At 43.2% G+C, this 19,683-nt stretch overlaps 1 protein-coding gene across 1 annotated transcript in view; it reads left to right on the forward strand.

Moving 5' to 3' along the window:
- Positions 1-18,662, forward strand: part of bmp1a (bone morphogenetic protein 1a) — a 31,799-nt gene extending 13,137 nt beyond the window's left edge. Inside the window, exons 3-20 of the mRNA XM_008288640.1 lie at positions 239-364; positions 1,357-1,474; positions 2,871-3,049; positions 3,334-3,439; positions 8,342-8,466; positions 10,052-10,167; positions 10,339-10,441; positions 10,817-10,933; positions 11,335-11,480; positions 11,593-11,788; positions 12,023-12,148; positions 13,208-13,368; positions 13,558-13,738; positions 13,841-13,966; positions 14,424-14,551; positions 15,034-15,247; positions 15,542-15,792; positions 17,162-18,662. Of these exons, the coding sequence (XP_008286862.1) occupies positions 239-364; positions 1,357-1,474; positions 2,871-3,049; positions 3,334-3,439; positions 8,342-8,466; positions 10,052-10,167; positions 10,339-10,441; positions 10,817-10,933; positions 11,335-11,480; positions 11,593-11,788; positions 12,023-12,148; positions 13,208-13,368; positions 13,558-13,738; positions 13,841-13,966; positions 14,424-14,551; positions 15,034-15,247; positions 15,542-15,792; positions 17,162-17,296 (2,654 nt within the window). The 3' untranslated portion in view covers positions 17,297-18,662. The remainder of the gene's footprint in view (positions 1-238; positions 365-1,356; positions 1,475-2,870; positions 3,050-3,333; positions 3,440-8,341; positions 8,467-10,051; positions 10,168-10,338; positions 10,442-10,816; positions 10,934-11,334; positions 11,481-11,592; positions 11,789-12,022; positions 12,149-13,207; positions 13,369-13,557; positions 13,739-13,840; positions 13,967-14,423; positions 14,552-15,033; positions 15,248-15,541; positions 15,793-17,161) is intronic.
- Positions 18,663-19,683: the final 1,021 nt, after the last annotated feature.

Genomic DNA, 19,683 nt, shown 5'->3' on the forward strand with positions numbered 1-19,683 from the left:
CTGTTCACTGCAAATGGGGAGAATAATGTTATTTGAACAAATGTCTTGCTGAGGGAGTGAATGTAATCTCTTAAATGAGAAATAATTAGAATGTGTGAATAGCATCATACCTGGGGGGGAAAAAAAGTTATTTAGAGGGAGAATTTATTGTCTGTTGTTGGAGAAACAGCTTCTCTGTCAAACTGAAGAATGTACTGAATCAACTTTGTTTTTTGTCTTGTTTTGTTGAAATCTTCAGGTTTAACCAATCAGAGTAATCACAACAGGCAAGGTTCCCACCGCAGGAAAAGAGCTGCCACCTCCAGACCTGAGCGTGTTTGGCCTGAAGGTGTTATTCCCTATGTCATCAGCGGCAACTTTAGTGGTAAGTAACAGTGACTTACTGCAAAAGACGTACTTGTATAATAAAACATTTAAATTCAGAGCCTTTTTAAGGTCATAAACTCTTACTGCCGATGAACTCTACACTCTAAAAGACGTTTGGGTTTAGCAAAAATGAACGCAACAGTTTGCATCAATCCTTTTGAGTTAAGAAGACTTCTTTTAAAATTGTATTCAATGAACACAGTACGTTAAGTTAGATGAAACAGCTTTTTAAAAAGTTATATTTAATTAGTTGTATTAATCGTCTAAAGATAAAGGGCAGACTTGAAGTCCTGGACTCAAGGTGAGTTAATAAGTCAATTTTATTAAGTTATCTAAGCTTAAATTTAGTTTTAAATCAACAAAACAGAAATTTGCGTTCAAATTACACTCAATATTAAGTTGGTTGAAAAATATCATGTCAACTCAACCCATCAGAATAATGTTTGGAACTTAATAGCTCTTCTACGTCAGTAAACTGAGTTGTTTTTTTGTTTTTTTTTAAATCTTGTAAACAGGCATTTAATTAAGTGGTGGGAATACATCCCTTGAGTTACTTTTTAGAGTGTTAAGCATTCTTCTTTGATGTGTTAAAATGACAAGAATAGGCTGCTTGGTGTCTTGACTGCGACTTCTTCTGTGAAATAAAGTGCTGAGGTGTCACTTTAATTAAGACTAATACCTAATTCATCAAAAAAGAAAAAGAAATTATATCACTAAAGGTTAAAAAGCTAAACATATGACGCAATTTTGACATAATAAATACAAGATTAAGAAACTTTGTTCAAAATTCTTTGTTCAATCTTTGTTCAAAATCTGTCCTTAGTGGTGGTTAACAAGGTGAAGAACTCATTTTTTTTTAAAATCTGCTCTTTATCCAACTGCAAAGCCTTAAGCTGGCGTCAGCAGTGTATGCTTCTATTCATCTCCTTTTTGTTCCATGAAATACTGTCTGCGAGTGTGTTTTCTCACCCTCTTTGACATCCTTTTCAGGCAGCCAGCGGGCGATATTCCGCCAAGCCATGCGGCACTGGGAGAAGCACACCTGTGTGACCTTTATTGAGAGGACACAGGAGGAGAGCTATATTGTCTTCACCTACCGACCATGTGGGTGAGTCAGTGGGGTTTTGAGATCCCACATGTAGGAACCGAACAATGGTCAGCCTCTGTTGGGTCCTCATTATCTACAGCTAATTATATAGCGCCTAGGTACTTTTTCCTTGCCTCCTGCTCAGCAGCTTTTCACCATTGTTCATCCTCTCCGTTTGCAGTTGTGAGTTGTTATTGTAGCCTCCTGCTAGTCCTGAAAGAGACAGCCATTCAGTGGCCACGAATTTCCTGAGCCTCGTCTTCACACCGCATCAGTCACTGAGTACATTTGTGTCATGCATGATGTACAGGGCAGCTCACAAGGGAGAGACTTCCTTAGCCTCTCCATAGCCCTATTTACTCCACTAAAGTTGGGCTCAGTGTCCACTCAGCATTTATCTTTAAACAGATACAGGGAAAGTGCTGGTTGTGGCTCTTGTTGTTGCTAAGCGACTATTGACAACCTGTTTGGACGCGCAGGCCTCTTTAATCTCATGATAAAATATTTTTTTAATTAAAACATTTGGTGTATTTGGAAACGAAACCAGTGCAGCCCAGTAATTTGTGCGTTTGAGGAAAAAGAGGTCAGAGCTGGTAGAGTTATTAGGGAGGTTTCCAGGGGACACACCAACCTCACGCAGTTTTACTCCACAAGCTGGATACCATTATGTCATTACTCAAAATTTACCTCTGCCACTTATTTGTATCATTTAACACAAACAGCGAAACAGAAAGCGGATGCAACTCATAAAACGGAACTTTTTCCAGCATACTGTTAATAGCCATTTTTAGCCTGGTTACTGGCCTCTGGAGCAACAACGATGACATTATCCACACAGGCAGCAGCGGTTAGCAGTGGGAACGTTTGACTCTGCTGCATATTCAGCAGGCCCCCATCTGTCCTGTGCAAAGTTCAAGGCGTGTCTCAGGAGAGCCTGACTTGGCTCACTGTAATTAGAGAGCGGCTGTCTGGCCCACTGGGCCATTATGTGTGTGTGTGCCCGTCCTGCAGACTCCTACACTGAAGCTTTCATGTACACCGAGCTGCAGCGCTGCAGCTAGGCTGCTTCTACCGTCACTTTCAGCATTTGCATCAGCAGACAGATGAATGAATGTCAGTCCTGTATGTGTGGATGATGTCGTACCACTCTCCTATAACAGACTGGCGGTTGTTGAGATAATAATGTTTTCTTTACAAGCTTCATTATATACATTAACTACATGCTGAAATGCAGAGCTATTAACAATTACACAGCCAGAGACACATTTCTTTTTCTCCCCTGCAGTCCTCCTTGTTTCCACTCACTTGTTAGTCATTTTTTCATTTACTGAAGTATAAAGTCTGGTCACTGTATTTAGACTCTGGGTAACACTGCCTCTCTGTGTTTGCATGTGTGTGTCTGGCTGCTGATTCATAGGTGCTGTTCATATGTTGGTCGCCGCGGAGGGGGCCCCCAGGCCATATCCATCGGTAAAAACTGTGACAAGTTTGGCATCGTGGTGCACGAGTTGGGTCATGTGATTGGCTTCTGGCACGAACACACACGCCCCGATCGAGACGAACACGTCAGCATTATTAGAGACAACATTCAACCAGGTAGGAGCACAGGCCTCACAGCAATCCCTCAGCAATAATGTGTGAGAGGCATCGTTGGAGCCAAAATAATAAGAAAGCCTGGGCTGTAAAAACAGAAAAAACACCTGTGGGGTGTACACATCTTCAGCCTGCAGGTTTCTATTAAAAACAGTTTTTAGATCTGTTGAAGCGAATAGAAAACTACTCATGACAGTCTGTATTCACCTTTGACATACATACATAGGAGTTCACAGTAGGACTCTGCCTCATATTTCAATTGTGCTTTTCTCTTTTTCCTTTCACAGGACAGGAGTATAACTTTTTGAAGATGGAGCCGGGGGAGGTGGACTCTCTGGGAGAGGTCTACGACTTTGACAGTATCATGCACTATGCCAGGAATACATTCTCCAGGTAGGAGCTGCGCCAAGTTCCACTTCATACGTCCCAGACATGAAAACTAGTCTCAGATCGAGTCAGACTGATCCCTTTCCCACTCTGCTGCAAGTTTTTAACCCATCGTTGTTTTCCATTTCTGTGCATGAGGTTCAATGTCTGAATAGATCTGTAATGCATCAGATCTGTGTCTGTGGGCTACTGCTGAGTAATGTGGCTTTATTCCAGATCTTGGGAAGAAGAAAGAATGTAACGCTCACTTCTTCCCTTCTAATAAATCACTAGAAAACTAACATGTTGCCTCAGGCCGTCAAGTTTTGAAAAAGCCTGCTGTTACTTGAATTTCTGTCTTAAATCTGGATTGTTTTCTCAGTATTTGCGTTGAGGTGCAAATAGACAGAAAGGAGTTTCTTGGGAGAGGGTTGGTTTTCTAAAGAAACTACAGCAAAAACTTCTATTTAGAAGTCACAATTCTCCTCCTCTTTTCTAGATTTCTTTTGGCTGGGCCTCTTGTATTTCTATACTCACATTGTATTGGGCTTTAGGACAGCTGGGGAAGCACTAATGTGATTTATGTAATATTTGGACAAGGTTAAGTTGCCTATTGCTGTATAGGGATTAGAGCGGGTCAAAAAACAATATACTTGCTGCATGAAGTAAGCTGTAACAAGAAATTGAATGTGCCTGGTTCCATTTAGCCTCCTCCTTTTCGGACCCTGAGTGGATTAAGCCGGTCTATGGTCTTGGTTCATAGGGTTTATCTGTGGCACTAACAACGGTATCCTTTATATTTTTAAATATCATGGCAGCTTTTGCAGGATTAGTAGTTTGACAATAGACACGTTTTAAAATGATCGAAATCCGACGTCTCTGACAAACACAAAATGATTAGTGTATATATTTTTCTTCCAAGTGAAAGTCAGGTCTTTATAGTCATAGTAAAAGTGTTTGTACCAGTTTCTTGCCACAGCAGGTTCAAATTAGGGCTCCTCTCCTCGGTTCCTGCTGCTTTACATGCAGTAAAGAAGTGTCGCTCCTGACGGCTGAGCTACCTCAGCAACAGTAGCCCCGCTTCATCGCAGCAAAATTTCTGCACGCCACTTTTAAGGTTGTATGAAGCCTCTTGTAAAAGTTGTGCTTTCATACCATAAACCACCTCATTATGGTCCTAAAAGCTCTTTGAAGAGGCTTTGATGATGAGTAGCATGATGTCACCTGAGGCTACTGCAGGGACTCATATTTCTGAGGCTGCAAAGCAGTTTAGCACTCATAGCACTCAGGTGTTACAAAGAATGCCTCGCTACTAAATGTCTTCTGCACACCAAACACAATTTATTAACCTCTAATAATGACCTACATCTGGGATGGAATAAAGTAGTCAAAATTTTATTGTCTTACTAATGTCTCCCTCACCAACGCCGGAAAAGTCCTGCCAAATTTCTAATGCTCTCCAGACTCTGTAAATAGAGTCACTTGATTTGAAACCCAGTCTTTGAACTGTTAGTAAATAACTGATAAATTAACAGAAATTGCTAAACTGTGGAGGCCCAACTTATGCCTAAATTTGTACTTCATTTCCTGGATACTCAAAAACATGTCACTAAGAACTTCTGTTTGTAAAAGCAGAAGTGTTTGTGGCGTGCTGAAAATGATGCTCGAATTTGTCATGAGCTGACCTCATTCTCGACTCCCTGTCGTATGCTACAGGAAGCCCTGCCAGATGTTGTGCTGTCGTTCAGCACTGCACAGGAGTGTTGCGGTGTTAGACGAAGGGCCTTACTAGAAAAAGCCACATGACAAATACATGGTCAGTCTGGGCTCTTACTTTAGTCATCATAGGCTGCGGTTAATTTCAGGAGTGATTTACCGGCCTGGTGGCTGCAGAATAAACCTTTTTGGAGAAGATGACTCTGAGTTCACTTGTGATTCATTATTGTAATTACAAAAGCATCATTAAACTTACTGTAAAGTGGCTTCTTGAAACTCTGGTGTTGCACATTAAATTATTTTGTAAGCTGTGACAGCCAAACTTTACATTTCCATAAATATTGTGGTTACCTGACGCCATGTGCAGGATATGACTTAAGTTTGATACTTCTATTGCACAGAGAAACAAAATGAGGGGACTTTTTGGACAGCTGCAGGAACAGTCACTCCAATTATGCTACCTTAAGCAAGACTAATTGTGACAGCCCTCAGTAAGTCAGAGTGGGTGTAATGTGTTTTCTGGCCACATGAAAGTCAAAAACAGAAAGACTGTGATCATTACTACCTCAGTCTGATACAAGAACCAGCTGTTGGCTGTTCTTACTTGCCCCTTCTCTGTCAGCTGTATATATATATATTTTTGTTTTTCCCCACCGCAGGCTCTCCCATGCCCCGGGTTACTCTCTCAGTGTAGTGGCCTCTTCCCAAATCAACTGCCATGCTCTTGCGGCAAACAGATTCTGGGAAGCAGAGAGGGAATCTTTGTCTAAACGGAGGCTGAGGCTGGATGTAGGCCAATGTACAGAAATTCCTGTCTGGCCTCGTCCATCCAAACTGTAGGTCAAGAATGCACCTCACACAGAATGAAGCTGAAATGCTACGTTTTATTTGCTGAGGTTGATTTTATTTGGTTTTAGTGTTGATTACTGCACAAGAAATGAAAGACCAGGGTAACATCTGGTGTGACATAGAACATGAAACATACTTCCACTTCATAGGGCAACAAGCTTTTGGTTTACGGGATTCTTTTGGTGACCTGAACCAAAGTCCACTGCAACTGATAAACTGTTGTTTGTTGTCTTTTGGGCGAAAGTTTTTTTTTTTTTTTTAAATCTCGTATTGGATTTTAGTCAGTTCAGCACATTTCTATTTATCTGTTGTCACTCTATGGTCAAGATTTGGACTTAACCTCTTAATCTTGTAAATTTTCAGTATGCCCTTACAGCTTGCAGCACAATGGAGCAATCCAGTCCTAAAGTATATTTATGTGGGGTAATCCACCCTGCTCTGTTTTCGGTCCAGCTCTGACTGTGTTCTTGTCCTAATTCCTGGAACTGCACTGATCAATAAGACTGCTTATACGCAAGAGAGAGGTTTTGGTGCCGCTGCTGGGGAATGTTTCACAGAGCTGTATTAGCAGACGAGGGGCTCCTGTTAGCTTTTCACAAGTCATTCCAAGCGCTTTCTCTTCAGCGCTGATTGGCTGATTTACCTGTGCCAGTGTCTCTTCTTTGTTACCCCATTGTTAGCCAATGTGTTTGCCCTGTGTTTTACAGTAAATCACCGTGGGAAGCCAGGGCCATTGCCGCTGGTGTTGTTCGGAAGATTTCATGGCTTGTCTTGATGTTTTGCTGTGTCTCCTGGGGACAAGCAGGGCTGATCCCATGCTTTTTTGTCTGGGGTGTGTTACCCGACCCATAGCTCTGCCGGGCCCCCCCTCCTTTGCTCCAGAGATATTTTTCAGGACTGTTGCATGGAGCGATGCCAACTCAAATAGAGACCTGCCAGTGTGCCCTTTGTCTGTTCTGACACCGGCTGGAGTGGCATTTTTCACCAGCAGCCAGCATACGGGCTCCTGGAAGCGCACAGACAGACAGGGAGGCTGAGTCTAAACTGTTAGCTCAGGCTGCTCTGTTTGCACATGCCTGGCGTTGATAGGCATGTCACCATGGGAACGGCCAGGGAGCCAGGCCGTTCCTCGCCAATACGTAGAGAAAAATGAAGATGATAAACTAGCAAAGTGTCAAGTGAGGCAGCAGTAATAAAAAAAGGAGTCTTTCTGGACTTAGTGTACTGTTCTGTCATTTTTTTTTAAAAGCTGCGTAGCTCCTTTACCTGATCAAATTTATAGTTCTCTGTTTTGGAATTTGAAATCCAACAAGAATTTGGCTGATGTTCACGTCCCTGCCTCCCAGCTTTTGCAATTTGTTTTGATCGTTCGGTAACTCTGAAGAAGGGATGAGCTCTCAGTTTTGGTCCATCTGTAGGACAGACGTGTGAGAAGAATGATCTCAGCTTTAACCTCTGAAACAGACCACGTGACCTCAAAGGAAGACTGTGATAAGTGACTCCAGCAGTCCGTTCGTTGTGTTTCAGCCAGCGACAAGTAGATGTGAAAGAAGCACAAAGTAGAAAATAAATAAAAAATGGATGACATATAGAGCGAATCCAAGCACATTCATGTACACATTGGTGATATAATGACTGGAGGAACTTCTAGTTGAGAAAAACAATCAAATTGCATCAAGGTATTAGTGAACCTCATTAGAAAGTGATGATGGATCAAGTGGAAAAGTTTTTCAAGCAAATCCTTAATGGTTACGTTATCATAAGGGAGTTTATTCATAGTGTTTGTGGTCCTAATTTGCTAAAATGTCTTACAGTAGAAGCAGCTGGGTATCAGTAAACATTCTCATGCTGAGGTCAACAAGCAGAAGGCCTCCAAAATTCAATTTTTTCTTGATGCCATTTCAGTACAAACAATGAAATATTGAATGATTTCATCAGATGTCTGATTCACATCAGAAATCTCACAAATATTTAGACATTTTATGAGGGTAGAATATGCATTAGTGTTCTCAAACTTTGTTTCACTGCTAATCCCAAAGTGAATATGAGAGTTGGCTCTTCATTCCTCTCTTGTCTGGTCGTTGGATTTACTGAATTTTTCTACAAAACAACCGCATTTTGTTTGGATTTGTCAAGACCGGCGGTACTCATTTCATCACGGCATTTGGAAGTCTCAATCCTTTAAAAACAGTTAATAATAATGCTGACAATGATTGAATTGCACTGATCGATGGTAAGTCACTTAATCCTTGAGCAAACATGTTTTGTGGCGTACGTGCATGTTGGAATAGTTAGCTGGCTTGTGTGTGTCTGCCGTCTGGGTTTCATGCAACATTAACATCAGTCTCCCTTTCTGAATTACAGAGGCATCTTCCTGGACACCATCCTGCCACGCTACGATGTGAACGGAGTGCGACCACCCATTGGCCAGAGAACCAGACTTAGCAAAGGGGATATTGCACAGGCACGCAAACTCTACAAATGCTCCAGTAAGACCAAAATGACAGATTCTGTCTGCTATGGGGTTTTTCTAGTCTATTTTTGCATGTGTGCACAGCATAGCCCTGAGAGAGAGGCCCGTAGCCCCTCCTGCCTTCTCCAGATGCAGCTCGGACTGTGTGCATCTACCATTGATGTGGTGGTTCCTTGGCTACAGCGTCCGAGGCTCCCAAGCTGGGAGGAGTGTAAACACTACCCAGGGACAGGAAGTTTGTCATCGCTCTTTCCCAGATAGTTGCAAAAGAACAGCTGGTCTTGTGAAGACAATGATGTCCGCGCATCGCAGCATGTACACTGTAAATTGTTACAGCTAAACACTAAGGAGGGTTACGTAAGGCTGCCTCAGTTTGTTTGCTTCCAGAGAGGGATGATTTAATAGTGTTGAGGTAAACAGAGTTTATAGCATGAACAGATGTAAATTGAAGTACATTCTAAATCAAGGCAGGATAGCTGAACTGTCGCCTTCACATTACAGCTCACAGAATAAACACAGCGATGGGTCACCAGATGGACCAGTCAGTGTGGTTTTACAGTACACCTGGAAGTCTTAAACCGTAAATAGATCTGTGAGTGTTGATGCCAGCGCTCTGTCTCTTTCATCACGACAATCTCTGTCTCGTGAGGGAGACTGGATGATGTGGCGCACATTGTGGGGGATGAGGTAGTGAGACTCTCCACGTGTTCTTGGAAAAAGAATCCCAAAAGAGTCATGGACCTCTCATTCATGCAGCATTCCCGAGAGTGTTCGTCATGTGTCGGTGTGCGCCCGAGCGCTTGTTAATGCTTTAGGACTGGCAGACCTCTGCCAAGCTTTATTACACACTGCTCGTCGCTCAGGGCTCATCGTTTTGTTGCTCACACAAAATCCTCGAGGGAAGCAATGAACGCAAACAGGCGGGGAAGATGTTTTCTTAACTCCTACTAAATGCAGCCCAAGGTAAAAATAACACAGAGGTAATTGTGAATGCATAAACAGTTCCTGAGATGGACAACTGAAGATACCAATCTGCTCTCTAGCATTTCCTCTCCGACTTAATTAAATACATCTTTTCCCCCACTTGGCCTGAGCCTCCCTCGGCCGCTCCATGAGGCTGTTCTGTTGTGTTTGGAGTCAGTCTTCACACACTTAGTTTTGCCAGTCAAACTAAGGGTTGTTTTTTTCACTGGCAACACGTACATAATGCATCACATCCTCCAGAGGCCTGGGTTATTTATAGAAGGCCAGGTTTATTTTCAGAGGATGCTCAGAGAAAGTGTCTCACACTCTCCATGCCTTTGTGTGATCATCATCTGGAGTAGATGGGGGAGGGGACGGGTGAGATGCAGGGTTGAGGGTGAATATTATAAGCAGATGTGCTTTTGAACATAAAAGAGCTGCTCTTTACTTCCTGCTCGCGATTATAATTCCAGCTTCAAGTATTTGTCTCTCCGGCAAGGTTTCAGGGATCGACTTCAGAGCTGTTTGTGTGTAGAGCTTAAATCAGCGGCTTAGGTGTTTTCAGGCAGAGACTAATTAAAAGTGTGTCGTGCTCAAAAGTTCAGGCCTTAGGTGCGGATTTGTGTTTCTTTGCACAGGATGTGGGGACAGTCTGCAGGACAGCAGCGGGAACTTCTCCTCTCCTGGCTTCCCCAATGGATACTCAGCCTACATGCACTGCATCTGGAGAATATCCGTCACACCAGGGGAAAAGGTATGAGCATATGGAAAGTGCCAGATTTGAGATGCCTTTAAACACGGACCACTGACTGCTCATACTGATGTTGCTTCTGTAGTCTTTGTCTCTTTATATTTGCCAGAGCATAAGCAGTGTGTGACCTTTGGCCCCTACTGTGTTGGTAATCATGCTTTCTTGGTTTTCAAGATCATTTTAAACTTCACCTCCATGGACCTGTACAGGAGTCACTTGTGTTGGTATGACCACGTGGAGATCCGAGATGGATACTGGAGGAAGGCGCCACTGAAGGGTCAGTTTTAAGTGGAGAACTCTGGGCCACAGGGTGAAATCTCCAGATATCTTGTTTTGTCCAACCAGTCATTCAGAATTCAGAAATGTTCAGTTTACTATGCCAAATAACATGAAAAACAAAAAAATGATTTTGATTTAATGTTGGTTTTGCCTCTAGGGTAGCGACTGCTGAACACCAGTTATAGATTTGTTCAAATATCTAAAATAGAGGCAGAGGTGTGATGGGTATTTTCGATTATGTTTTATGCTTCCCCTCTAATCCGTTCATAGTGTGTTTAGTGTGCTTATAAAGAGCTGTGTCGAGGAATTTCAGAGCAATCGCAGGCGCCATGATGATCCAATCTTTATATTTGTGTCTTCACCTGTGACCCAGGTCGTTTCTGTGGAGATAAGCTGCCCGAGCCAATCATCTCCACTGACAGCCGACTGTGGATTGAGTTCCGCAGCAGCAGTAACTGGGTGGGAAAAGGTTTCTCCGCCGTTTACGAGGGTAAGTGCCCTCTCCCTGCCCTTCCTGCACCCTATTCCGGCATGTCGCTCAGCTGACTGAACACACAGCCAGTCACACATCCAACAATGTGCCTAGAAGCTGCAGCCACATCCACAGTTTTTGGCTCTCCTACTGCTGATGTGTCAGGCACTTTACGCTGCATTAATCAGACTTTGGCTGGCCTTCACATTCAGCTGCATTGTTTCCAGACCGTGGAAAAGGATGATGTGTATTTGTGTGTATGTGTGTGCGTGTGTGTGTGTGTATGTGTGTGAAGGCATTCAGCTAATCCACATTGCATAAACCAATGAATCAACAGTGAGGGCACATTTTTTTCAGAGGCACGTAGCGATCATATTGCTATCGAGGGAGCTCAGTATTGTTTTTACTGTCGCATGCAGCCATCTGTGGAGGGGAAGTGAAAAAGGACAATGGCCAGATCCAGTCCCCCAACTACCCTGATGACTACAGGCCCAATAAAGTGTGCATATGGAAGATATCTGTTGCTCAGGGCTATCACGTAGGCCTTACCTTCCAGTCTTTTGAGGTAAGAAGCCAGCCCTTTTTTATTCATTGACTCAAGTCATGGTTGTGTTTCTGTTTCTGACTTTATGGCTAACTGGTGTCACTTTAACCCCAAACCCTCTGCCTTTCCTCAGATTGAGAGACATGACAGCTGTGCATATGACTACCTAGAGGTGCGTGATGGGCTCTCTGAGAACAGCCCTCTTCTGGGCCGCTTCTGTGGCTACGACAAGCCGGATGACATCAAAACCAGCTCCAACCATCTGTGGATGAAATTTGTTTCAGATGGGTCTGTCAACAAGGCTGGCTTTGCTGCCAACTTCTTCAAAGGTGAGAGGTTGAGCGCTGTAAACTTCTAGGCCAGAACGTCAACGCCTCTGACGTGTTCTATCATTTTAATATTCCCACAGTGCAAGTTTATTTCAAATCCATTCGTCCTCCTTGCACCTTCTGGTCCTGTGCGACTCCCTCTTTGCCTGACTGTTGTTTTGGAGGGTTTCTCCTGTAAGCCATTGAGCCAGGGAGGCCAGCAAAAAGGGTCCTAACATATCTTTGTGTTTTCAGAGATGGATGAGTGCTCCAAGCCGGACAACGGTCGCTGTGAGCAACGCTGTGTCAACACACTAGGCAGCTACAAGTGTGCTTGTGACCCAGGCTATGAGTTGGCTGCTGACAAGCGCAGCTGTGAGGGTAAGTACAGGGAGAAAAGTCACCAGCCCTGCTCACCATGTCATTTACATGCTAAAGCGTTTTGCACAGTTAGCCACCCAAATACAATAAGTACAGTCATTCCTAGAAGCCGGAAAAGATGCCAACGGTGATGTTTGTGCTGGCCTGGCACTGTCTTTTAGAGATTTGAGTCACAACAATGCAAGCTTTATTTTAATCTTAAATTACACGTTGTTGTTTAAGACCTAAGTGCTAGTATGCAAGCTGTGCAATATCCATCCTACCACTTGTCTGTCAGCTATCGCTCCGTATTTCAATCGGTGGAGTTTACCTACTTTTTTAGGAATTATGGCATCGTAAAAACGAAGGACAAGCACGTTGATTTGAACAGAATCTTAGAAAATATTTGAGTAGAAGCAGAATAATGTTCAATTGAATTTGTTAATAAAATAATGCATAAAAACTATGAATAACAAGCGAAATAGTTTATGCACTCATAAACATGCACAGTATGACAGAGAGCCTACTTCTATGCAAAATGAACTGTAAATAAAAGTAACATATCAAAGAGAGGAGTATTTTACAATTAAACCTGCATTTCCACAGAGTAAAAAAAAATGAAATGGCTAACAAACTAGTGACTTATGCCTGTATTTGATGTTAAAAACAGTTGGATATTCTGACTTTTGTGGTTCCAGCATTTTCACTACCGTCCACATCTAACAACTTTACAGCCCACGTATCAACACAGCATTTGTTGCAGTTGGTGAGGATCAACAATGCTCATTATTTTGACTAAGAATAGCCAGATGATGGAATGTGTAACACTGGTAGTTGTAGCATGTTGTGTATTGCATAACTAACACAAAGTCCTTGGCAGGAAGGTCAGGCAGTAATCAGTTTGGGTTTTTCTCAGGATACAAAAAGGATATTTTAGAGGGTAACAAAACATTTGGAACACGTCCTGTTAAAACATGTGGTGATATCATTGATTCTTTTCTCTTTTTTTTTTATTTGGTCTGCACATCTGCATGAAGCTGTTTGTCCTTTTTTTCTTCATGTGTTGCGTTTTCCGTCCAGCTGCTTGCGGAGGTTTCATCACCAAGCTCAACGGCTCGATCACCAGTCCAGGTTGGCCCAGAGAGTATCCCCCAAACAAGAACTGCATCTGGCAGCTGGTTGCCCCCACACAGTACCGCATCACTCTGCTCTTTGACGTCTTCGAGACTGAGGGCAATGACGTGAGCACTGGGGTTATTATGAATCGACACGGGGTGGGTTTGTTCTGTGCTCTCTCCCTCTCTCCCTCTATTGCATCATGTCTCCACACTTTCAAACAAGATAAAGTCATCCTCTCCCTCTTTTGCTGTTTGTAATTTAAACCAAATAAAGCGTCCCAGCCTCCTAACATGCTCCGTTTCTCTGCTCAGGTCTGTAAGTACGACTATGTAGAGGTGCGCAGTGGACTTTCAGCAGACTCGCGGCTACATGGGAAGTTTTGCGGAGCGGAGAAGCCAGAAGCCATCACTTCTCAGTACAACAACATGCGCATCGAGTTCAAATCGGACAACACAGTGTCCAAAAAGGGCTTTAAAGCACAGTTCTTCTCAGGTGAGCGCTCTGCACAGCATCTCAAGTATTTTTATTCAGTCACTTCACTTCCAGTCTTCAAAGTGAACGAGCACCAATTTTGGGTCATGTGTCCTTCCTCAGACAAAGATGAGTGCTCTAAGGAGAACGGCGGCTGTCAACATGAGTGTGTCAACACCTTTGGGAGCTACAGCTGTCAGTGTAGGAGTGGTTTTGTGCTGCATGAGAACAAACACGACTGCAAAGAAGGTATTTCACCTCAGATATTTGTCTCAACGATATGGTCGCACATTTATTCCTGTTTGTGATGAATCCTTTTGTGATCTGAGCAGCCATTGCAGTTCGTCAGAAGAGGCTCACTTGTGTCAAAAACTATTCAATATGTAGGTATATAGGAAGTTACAGCATTTTTAAGCCATTACACCTTTTGTCAAATTCATAGTCCACTGGCTGTCTGTTCTGTCACACTATGTATCGTGTACTCACAGAGTGTCTCAGACCGATACATGCAGCACTGTCCTGGGCATATTGGTGCTTCATGGTGGAGGGGAGATGGGGAAAAGGGGGGACAGTAAATTAGGCACATAGTAACGATCTAAATATCAACAATCCTTGTGCAGAATCTCAGACTCCACCTTTAATATTGGCTTGTTTCCTATTAGCGTAATGCAGAGCACCGCATTGACTCACTCATGTCTTTTTACAGCTGGCTGCGATCACACTGTGAACAGTGTGAGCGGCATCATCACCAGCCCCAACTGGCCTGATAAATACCCGAGCAAGAAGGCGTGCACCTGGGCACTCACCACCACTCCGGGCCACCGCATCAAAATCGTACGTGCCGCCTGCTCCCGCTCTCAGTATCATTTCACTTGTCAGTCATGTAATTATTTTTGTGTAGCTTATCTGTGTAATTGAATTGCTAAATCCGCTGAGACCATCTGTGTTTACTGTGCTCATTTCAGAAAGTGTTACAGTATTCCTACTGATGATGTGTGGCTCCCCCTTCTGTTATTATCTGCATTTTGGTCTGCTGTGCCACCGCGGCAGATTAATTTATGATTTAAAACAGAATCGGTTACCATCGTATAAAATCAAAACATGTAACGCTTGGCTGCGTTTGTAAATAACAATGCAAAAATAGGAGGATTTAATGAAGTCAGATATTTCTGTGCTAAACTTTTTTGTGTGTGTGCTGAGAGAATTACAATGAGCAGCCAGCTTGTGAAAATTACTATGATCTGATTGAGTAAAAGAAGAGTTTATTCGCTTTATTCACATACGTTTCTGTTACTCACTGTCTTGTTTTGTTACAGGCCTTCAATGAGATCGACATGGAGGCCCACCTGGAGTGCGCTTATGACCACATTGAGATTTACGACGGCCGAGATGGAAAAGCACCAACTCTGGGTCGCTTCTGTGGCACCAAGAAACCTCCACCCATCACATCCAGCGGCAACAAGTTGTTCATTCGTTTCTTCTCTGATAATTCTGTGCAGAAGAAAGGCTTCGAGGCTTCCCATACTGCAGGTAAAAAGACATATTTATAGTGCTCAGTTTTTCCTCCAGCTACATATAAAGCACAATAGGATGAGGGTTTTTTGGGGGCATCCCGGTAATTTCAGGTCAATTGCTCACATGTTGAGCTATAATTTAGGTCACAGGTTACCACCCTGTCTGAGAATGATTGTGACTCATATTTAACTGCTTAGCGAGTCGAAAAATCCTTTGTATCTGGATGACTGTAGACGAACAGCTACAACAGCTGGTCTCGTTTGCTACCAACCCTGACCCAAAACAACCCAACTCAACTTTTCTGTCCAGAGTGCGGAGGTCGTCTGAAGGCTGAAGTCAAAACCAAGGACTTGTTCTCCCACGCCCAGTTTGGAGACAATAACTACCCCGGAGCCTCTGACTGTCAGTGGGTGATTTCGGCGGAGAAAGGCTACGGAGTAGAGCTCATCTTCCAGACCTTTGAGATTGAGGAGGAGACGGACTGCGGCTATGACTACATGGAGCTCTTCGATGGAGCTGACACCAAGTCTCCACGGCTGGGACGTTACTGTGGCTCAGGGGTAAGAACGATTTCTTTGAGAAAACGAGTCGGCAGGTCACGGCACTTTGTTCCGTTTTTTACTGCAGGAGTGTACAGACTGTTGTTGTGGAATTAGTGCTGCTGTAACCCATCCAGGCAGTGTGCAATAGGGTAATTCTGTAAACCGCCCTGGGGCTTTTGATTCCAGTCCATACTCTGGCTTAATCGCTTTGTTAAAGTTGACGTGTTCCTCTGAGTTTGGGAGTGTGCTGTGGAGGTGGTTGTAGGTCAACACCAGCGGTCACTCCCTGGGTGTCGATACGCTATCAGAGTCTCTGGCATTGGGGCTGTAACTTGGAAATAATCAGGCAGTGCTGAGGCTGCAGCTGGAGTCTGGAACAATGAGGCCAGCAGGGAATAGAAACACAAGTTTGCTCAGGTCAGAGAACAGCTTGATTTCATTTACACACTTCAGTAATAAGCTCTGTCCTCTCACTCACGCCTGTTCTTATGAATTATTCGCCGGAGGGGACATAACACCCTCTGTGCTCCGGGGAGCGGCTCCTCAATCAAGTTTCCTTTTATAAAACAGGTTGAAATAAACTGACACAATTCAATCCAAAGTAGGGTGAAAACTCATTATAGTGTGGGGAGGCTTACTTTTAGCCCAAGGGCTTTTCTCAGTTAAACAGTAGACTGTTTCTGGGTCTACAATAAAATTGGTGGGCCACTCTCTTCTGGTGTTTCAAATCCTTCTTCCAATAAACCAAGACTTACAGGCCATTGAAGATAGATTATTCATGTTGTGAATGGCAGCTTTAATCAGCGGTCTTATGTTTTTACAATTGGTTGCACAACCCTTGACTGCTTTGACGTTGCGGCGCTCGCCTGACTGAGCACCTTAAGCCAACTAATTATTTCTCAAGATGATGTTATGAATTAATATTTATGTGATTCTGCCACGATTCTGATAAAGACGTCGGGTCAAGTGTAGAATGTCTTCGTGCTCACATAATGCAGTTTACGCCCCTTTAGTTTTACTGGAAACTATTTGGCTGACTTTCCACGAAAAGCATATGAAGTGCCGTGCATTATGTGGCTTTGTTCAAGGAAACAATGAGCTCTCTGCAGTGGTGCACCTGGCACTAATCATCCCAGTGTTTTTTGTTCTCACTTCAGTATCAGCCAGAGCCTGAATCAGAATAAAGCTGCAAAGGGCCAGTCCTGGACCCTGACCCCAACACGGCTTCTGGCTGTTACAGAACTTAGCAGTCAGAAACCAGTCGTCGTGGTCACTGATTTTACTTCAGTTTCAGCATGTGAGAAGTCTTAAGTTTTAGCTGAAGTGCAGTCAAAGAAGCAGAAAGCCCCAACCACAAATGAATCTGTTGTTCTGTCCCTCCCGACAGCCTCCAGAGGAGATCTACTCGGCCGGTGACTCCATTGTGATCAAGTTCCGCTCTGACGATACAATCAACAAAAAAGGATTTCATGTCCGCTACACCAGCACCAAGTTCCAGGACACACTGCACTCACGCAAGTGACCAGCGGGGGCCGGAAGGGGCCGTGCAGGGCAAAGGGGCAAACGGAGGGGCCCCCAGGGGAGGCGCCAGCCTGAAGCTCGGAAACCTTCGGCCACCAAGATGAATCAGACACGACAGAACAGCCGCAAGACCACCAACCGCACCTCAGCTCCTAGGGGCTCTAGCTCCCCCCACAGACTGTGAGGAGTAAAGCCATTCTGCAGTACACCTTGTTTTTACCTTTTTATGGTTAGGATTGGGGCGGGGAGGGTGGTTGTCCGCTTTAGGCGGACACATGGGGGAAAATTTATTGACCCAGTCCCCTCCAGATATTTTTTTGATTGTTTCTTCTTCTTAATTTTTTTTTAAACACGCCTCTTAATGAGAGGCACAAAGGATAACAGTGGATTCTCAGGACCTGTAGGAAGGCAGGCATCAGCTGGACAGATCCCTGCTTTTGTCGGGCCAGCCCACCACATCGAGGGGGAGGAGAGGAAGAGGAGGAGGAGTATGGGAACGTCTCCTGCACTCCTCGATAATTGCTCTCCTCTCCTCACACTCTCATCCCTTTGGTTCAAGGATTCCTATCCGTAAGAGGATTAAAAGGACTTGACTTGAGATTTTGATACTGTCTGTCAGTCAATTGCATGTAATTACAAGGAAAGAAGGAAAACTGTACAGTGACAACACCAGCATTTGTAATTGGCATTGTCCTGGCAACCAGTGGCAAGATTCTCGTTGTTACCATTAACAAGGAAATTAAGGAAGCAGTTATCTTATTAAAGGACAAATAAATGAAATGTGGTCCATGTCTTCTGGTTGGTAATTGCTTGCCTGATGACTGGCTATTACTGTACCTCCATGTATAAAGTAATGTGTTTGATCTTTCAAAGGGAACATGTGCTTTTCTCAGCTCGAACCAGTTAGCACTTTACGGTGAATTGTTCCAAAATCATGAGCTTATGAATTTTTGTGAAATGCAATGCCAGTTCACTTATTTTTAAATGCATTTTATCTCTCTTATTCTTCTGTTGTTTTTTTTTTTTCTTTTTTTTGGATTTATTTTTTTGTTTTTTTTTTAATTGCTCCATTTAGTTCCTCAGGCATACTTGAACATTGTGTGTGCCCTGTAACATGGGGTAATAAAGATATGACTTGTTTCAGTGTTGATTTACAGTTCTGATGTAAAATAATTTCTCTCCAGAGAAAATGCCTTTTCTTGGTACAATGAAGTATTTCTCAAGAACCAAATGAGCCTGGGTATTTATTGTTATAGTGAATACATATATAATGTAAAGGTGGAAAAGGTACTGTTGAAACTAGCCCTATAATTGCCTTCTAATGTATAGCCACTGGTCTATGTTGAATATACTTTGTTGCTCACTCATTCCCGCTCTCCATTTATTTGTCATTCAACACCATGTTGTGTGAACTTTCTGCAGCCTGACACATCTGTTTGGACCTTTATTCGCACTACTAATTCGGACCTGCAAACCTCTTTGTGCCATTGTAGCTAAACCACGCTGAGGGCAATCCAGGACAGGAGTTATAGAAATGAGGAATTCAATCGTAGCCCTGTTCCATGTCTAAAATACATTTCCGATGAGATTTCTGACCCCTGCAGCAAACACAGAAAAACAAAGTCAGATATAAATATCTCTTTTCATTTTATCTGTGCCTTGCTATTTTTAGATGGAGCTTGTCATTTCAGACTACAGCAGGAAATCATTTCTTTTTCCATTCTGCTAAATAGTCATTCATTTGCATATAACCTCACTCGCTCTCTGTGATTATTTCATTGCTACTCTTGTGCTTTTTCACAAACAACAGGAGGAGCAGAGCAATGCTGCTGCAGGAAAAAAAACTGGCTGAAATTGGGGCCTTCACTCTGCATAACCTAACAAAAAGTACATGCTGCTGTAACAAGACTACACTTTGGGTAAACATGCTTTAAAAGAATCAAGCCAGATTTCACATTCATGAATAAATGATGAAGATTCCTGAAAGGTGCAGGTATATTAGCGTTTTACATAAATGTACGTTGTTGTTTTCTTCATGACATTCTTAGCTGCACATACTTATTTACCTCCACACAACCAGAGCTCCTGGTAAAATCACCTCAATGCCTCTGACAGTAGAAATTTAGAAGAAAACGTAGTGTTTTCTCTTTCTGCTGCAACATAATGCATTCTGTGCCTCAGTAAAAGACTCCAAACAAAAGCCCAACAAGGTTTTTTTTTCTGATTTCTGTCACATTTGTTCACTTTCTAAGTCTCTCTCCATCATACTGAACAGAAATGCCACTTTATGCAGAACGACTTCCCTTTGTTTAACAACCGACATAAAACATGGATGCGCTGCAATTCAGCATTAAATCCAAGCCGCTTCATATGAATAATTAACAGCCA

The sequence above is a fragment of the Stegastes partitus genome, unplaced genomic scaffold (assembly GCF_000690725.1).
Source record: "Stegastes partitus isolate 25-593 unplaced genomic scaffold, Stegastes_partitus-1.0.2 Scaffold568, whole genome shotgun sequence".
Classification (NCBI taxonomy): domain Eukaryota; kingdom Metazoa; phylum Chordata; class Actinopteri; family Pomacentridae; genus Stegastes; species Stegastes partitus.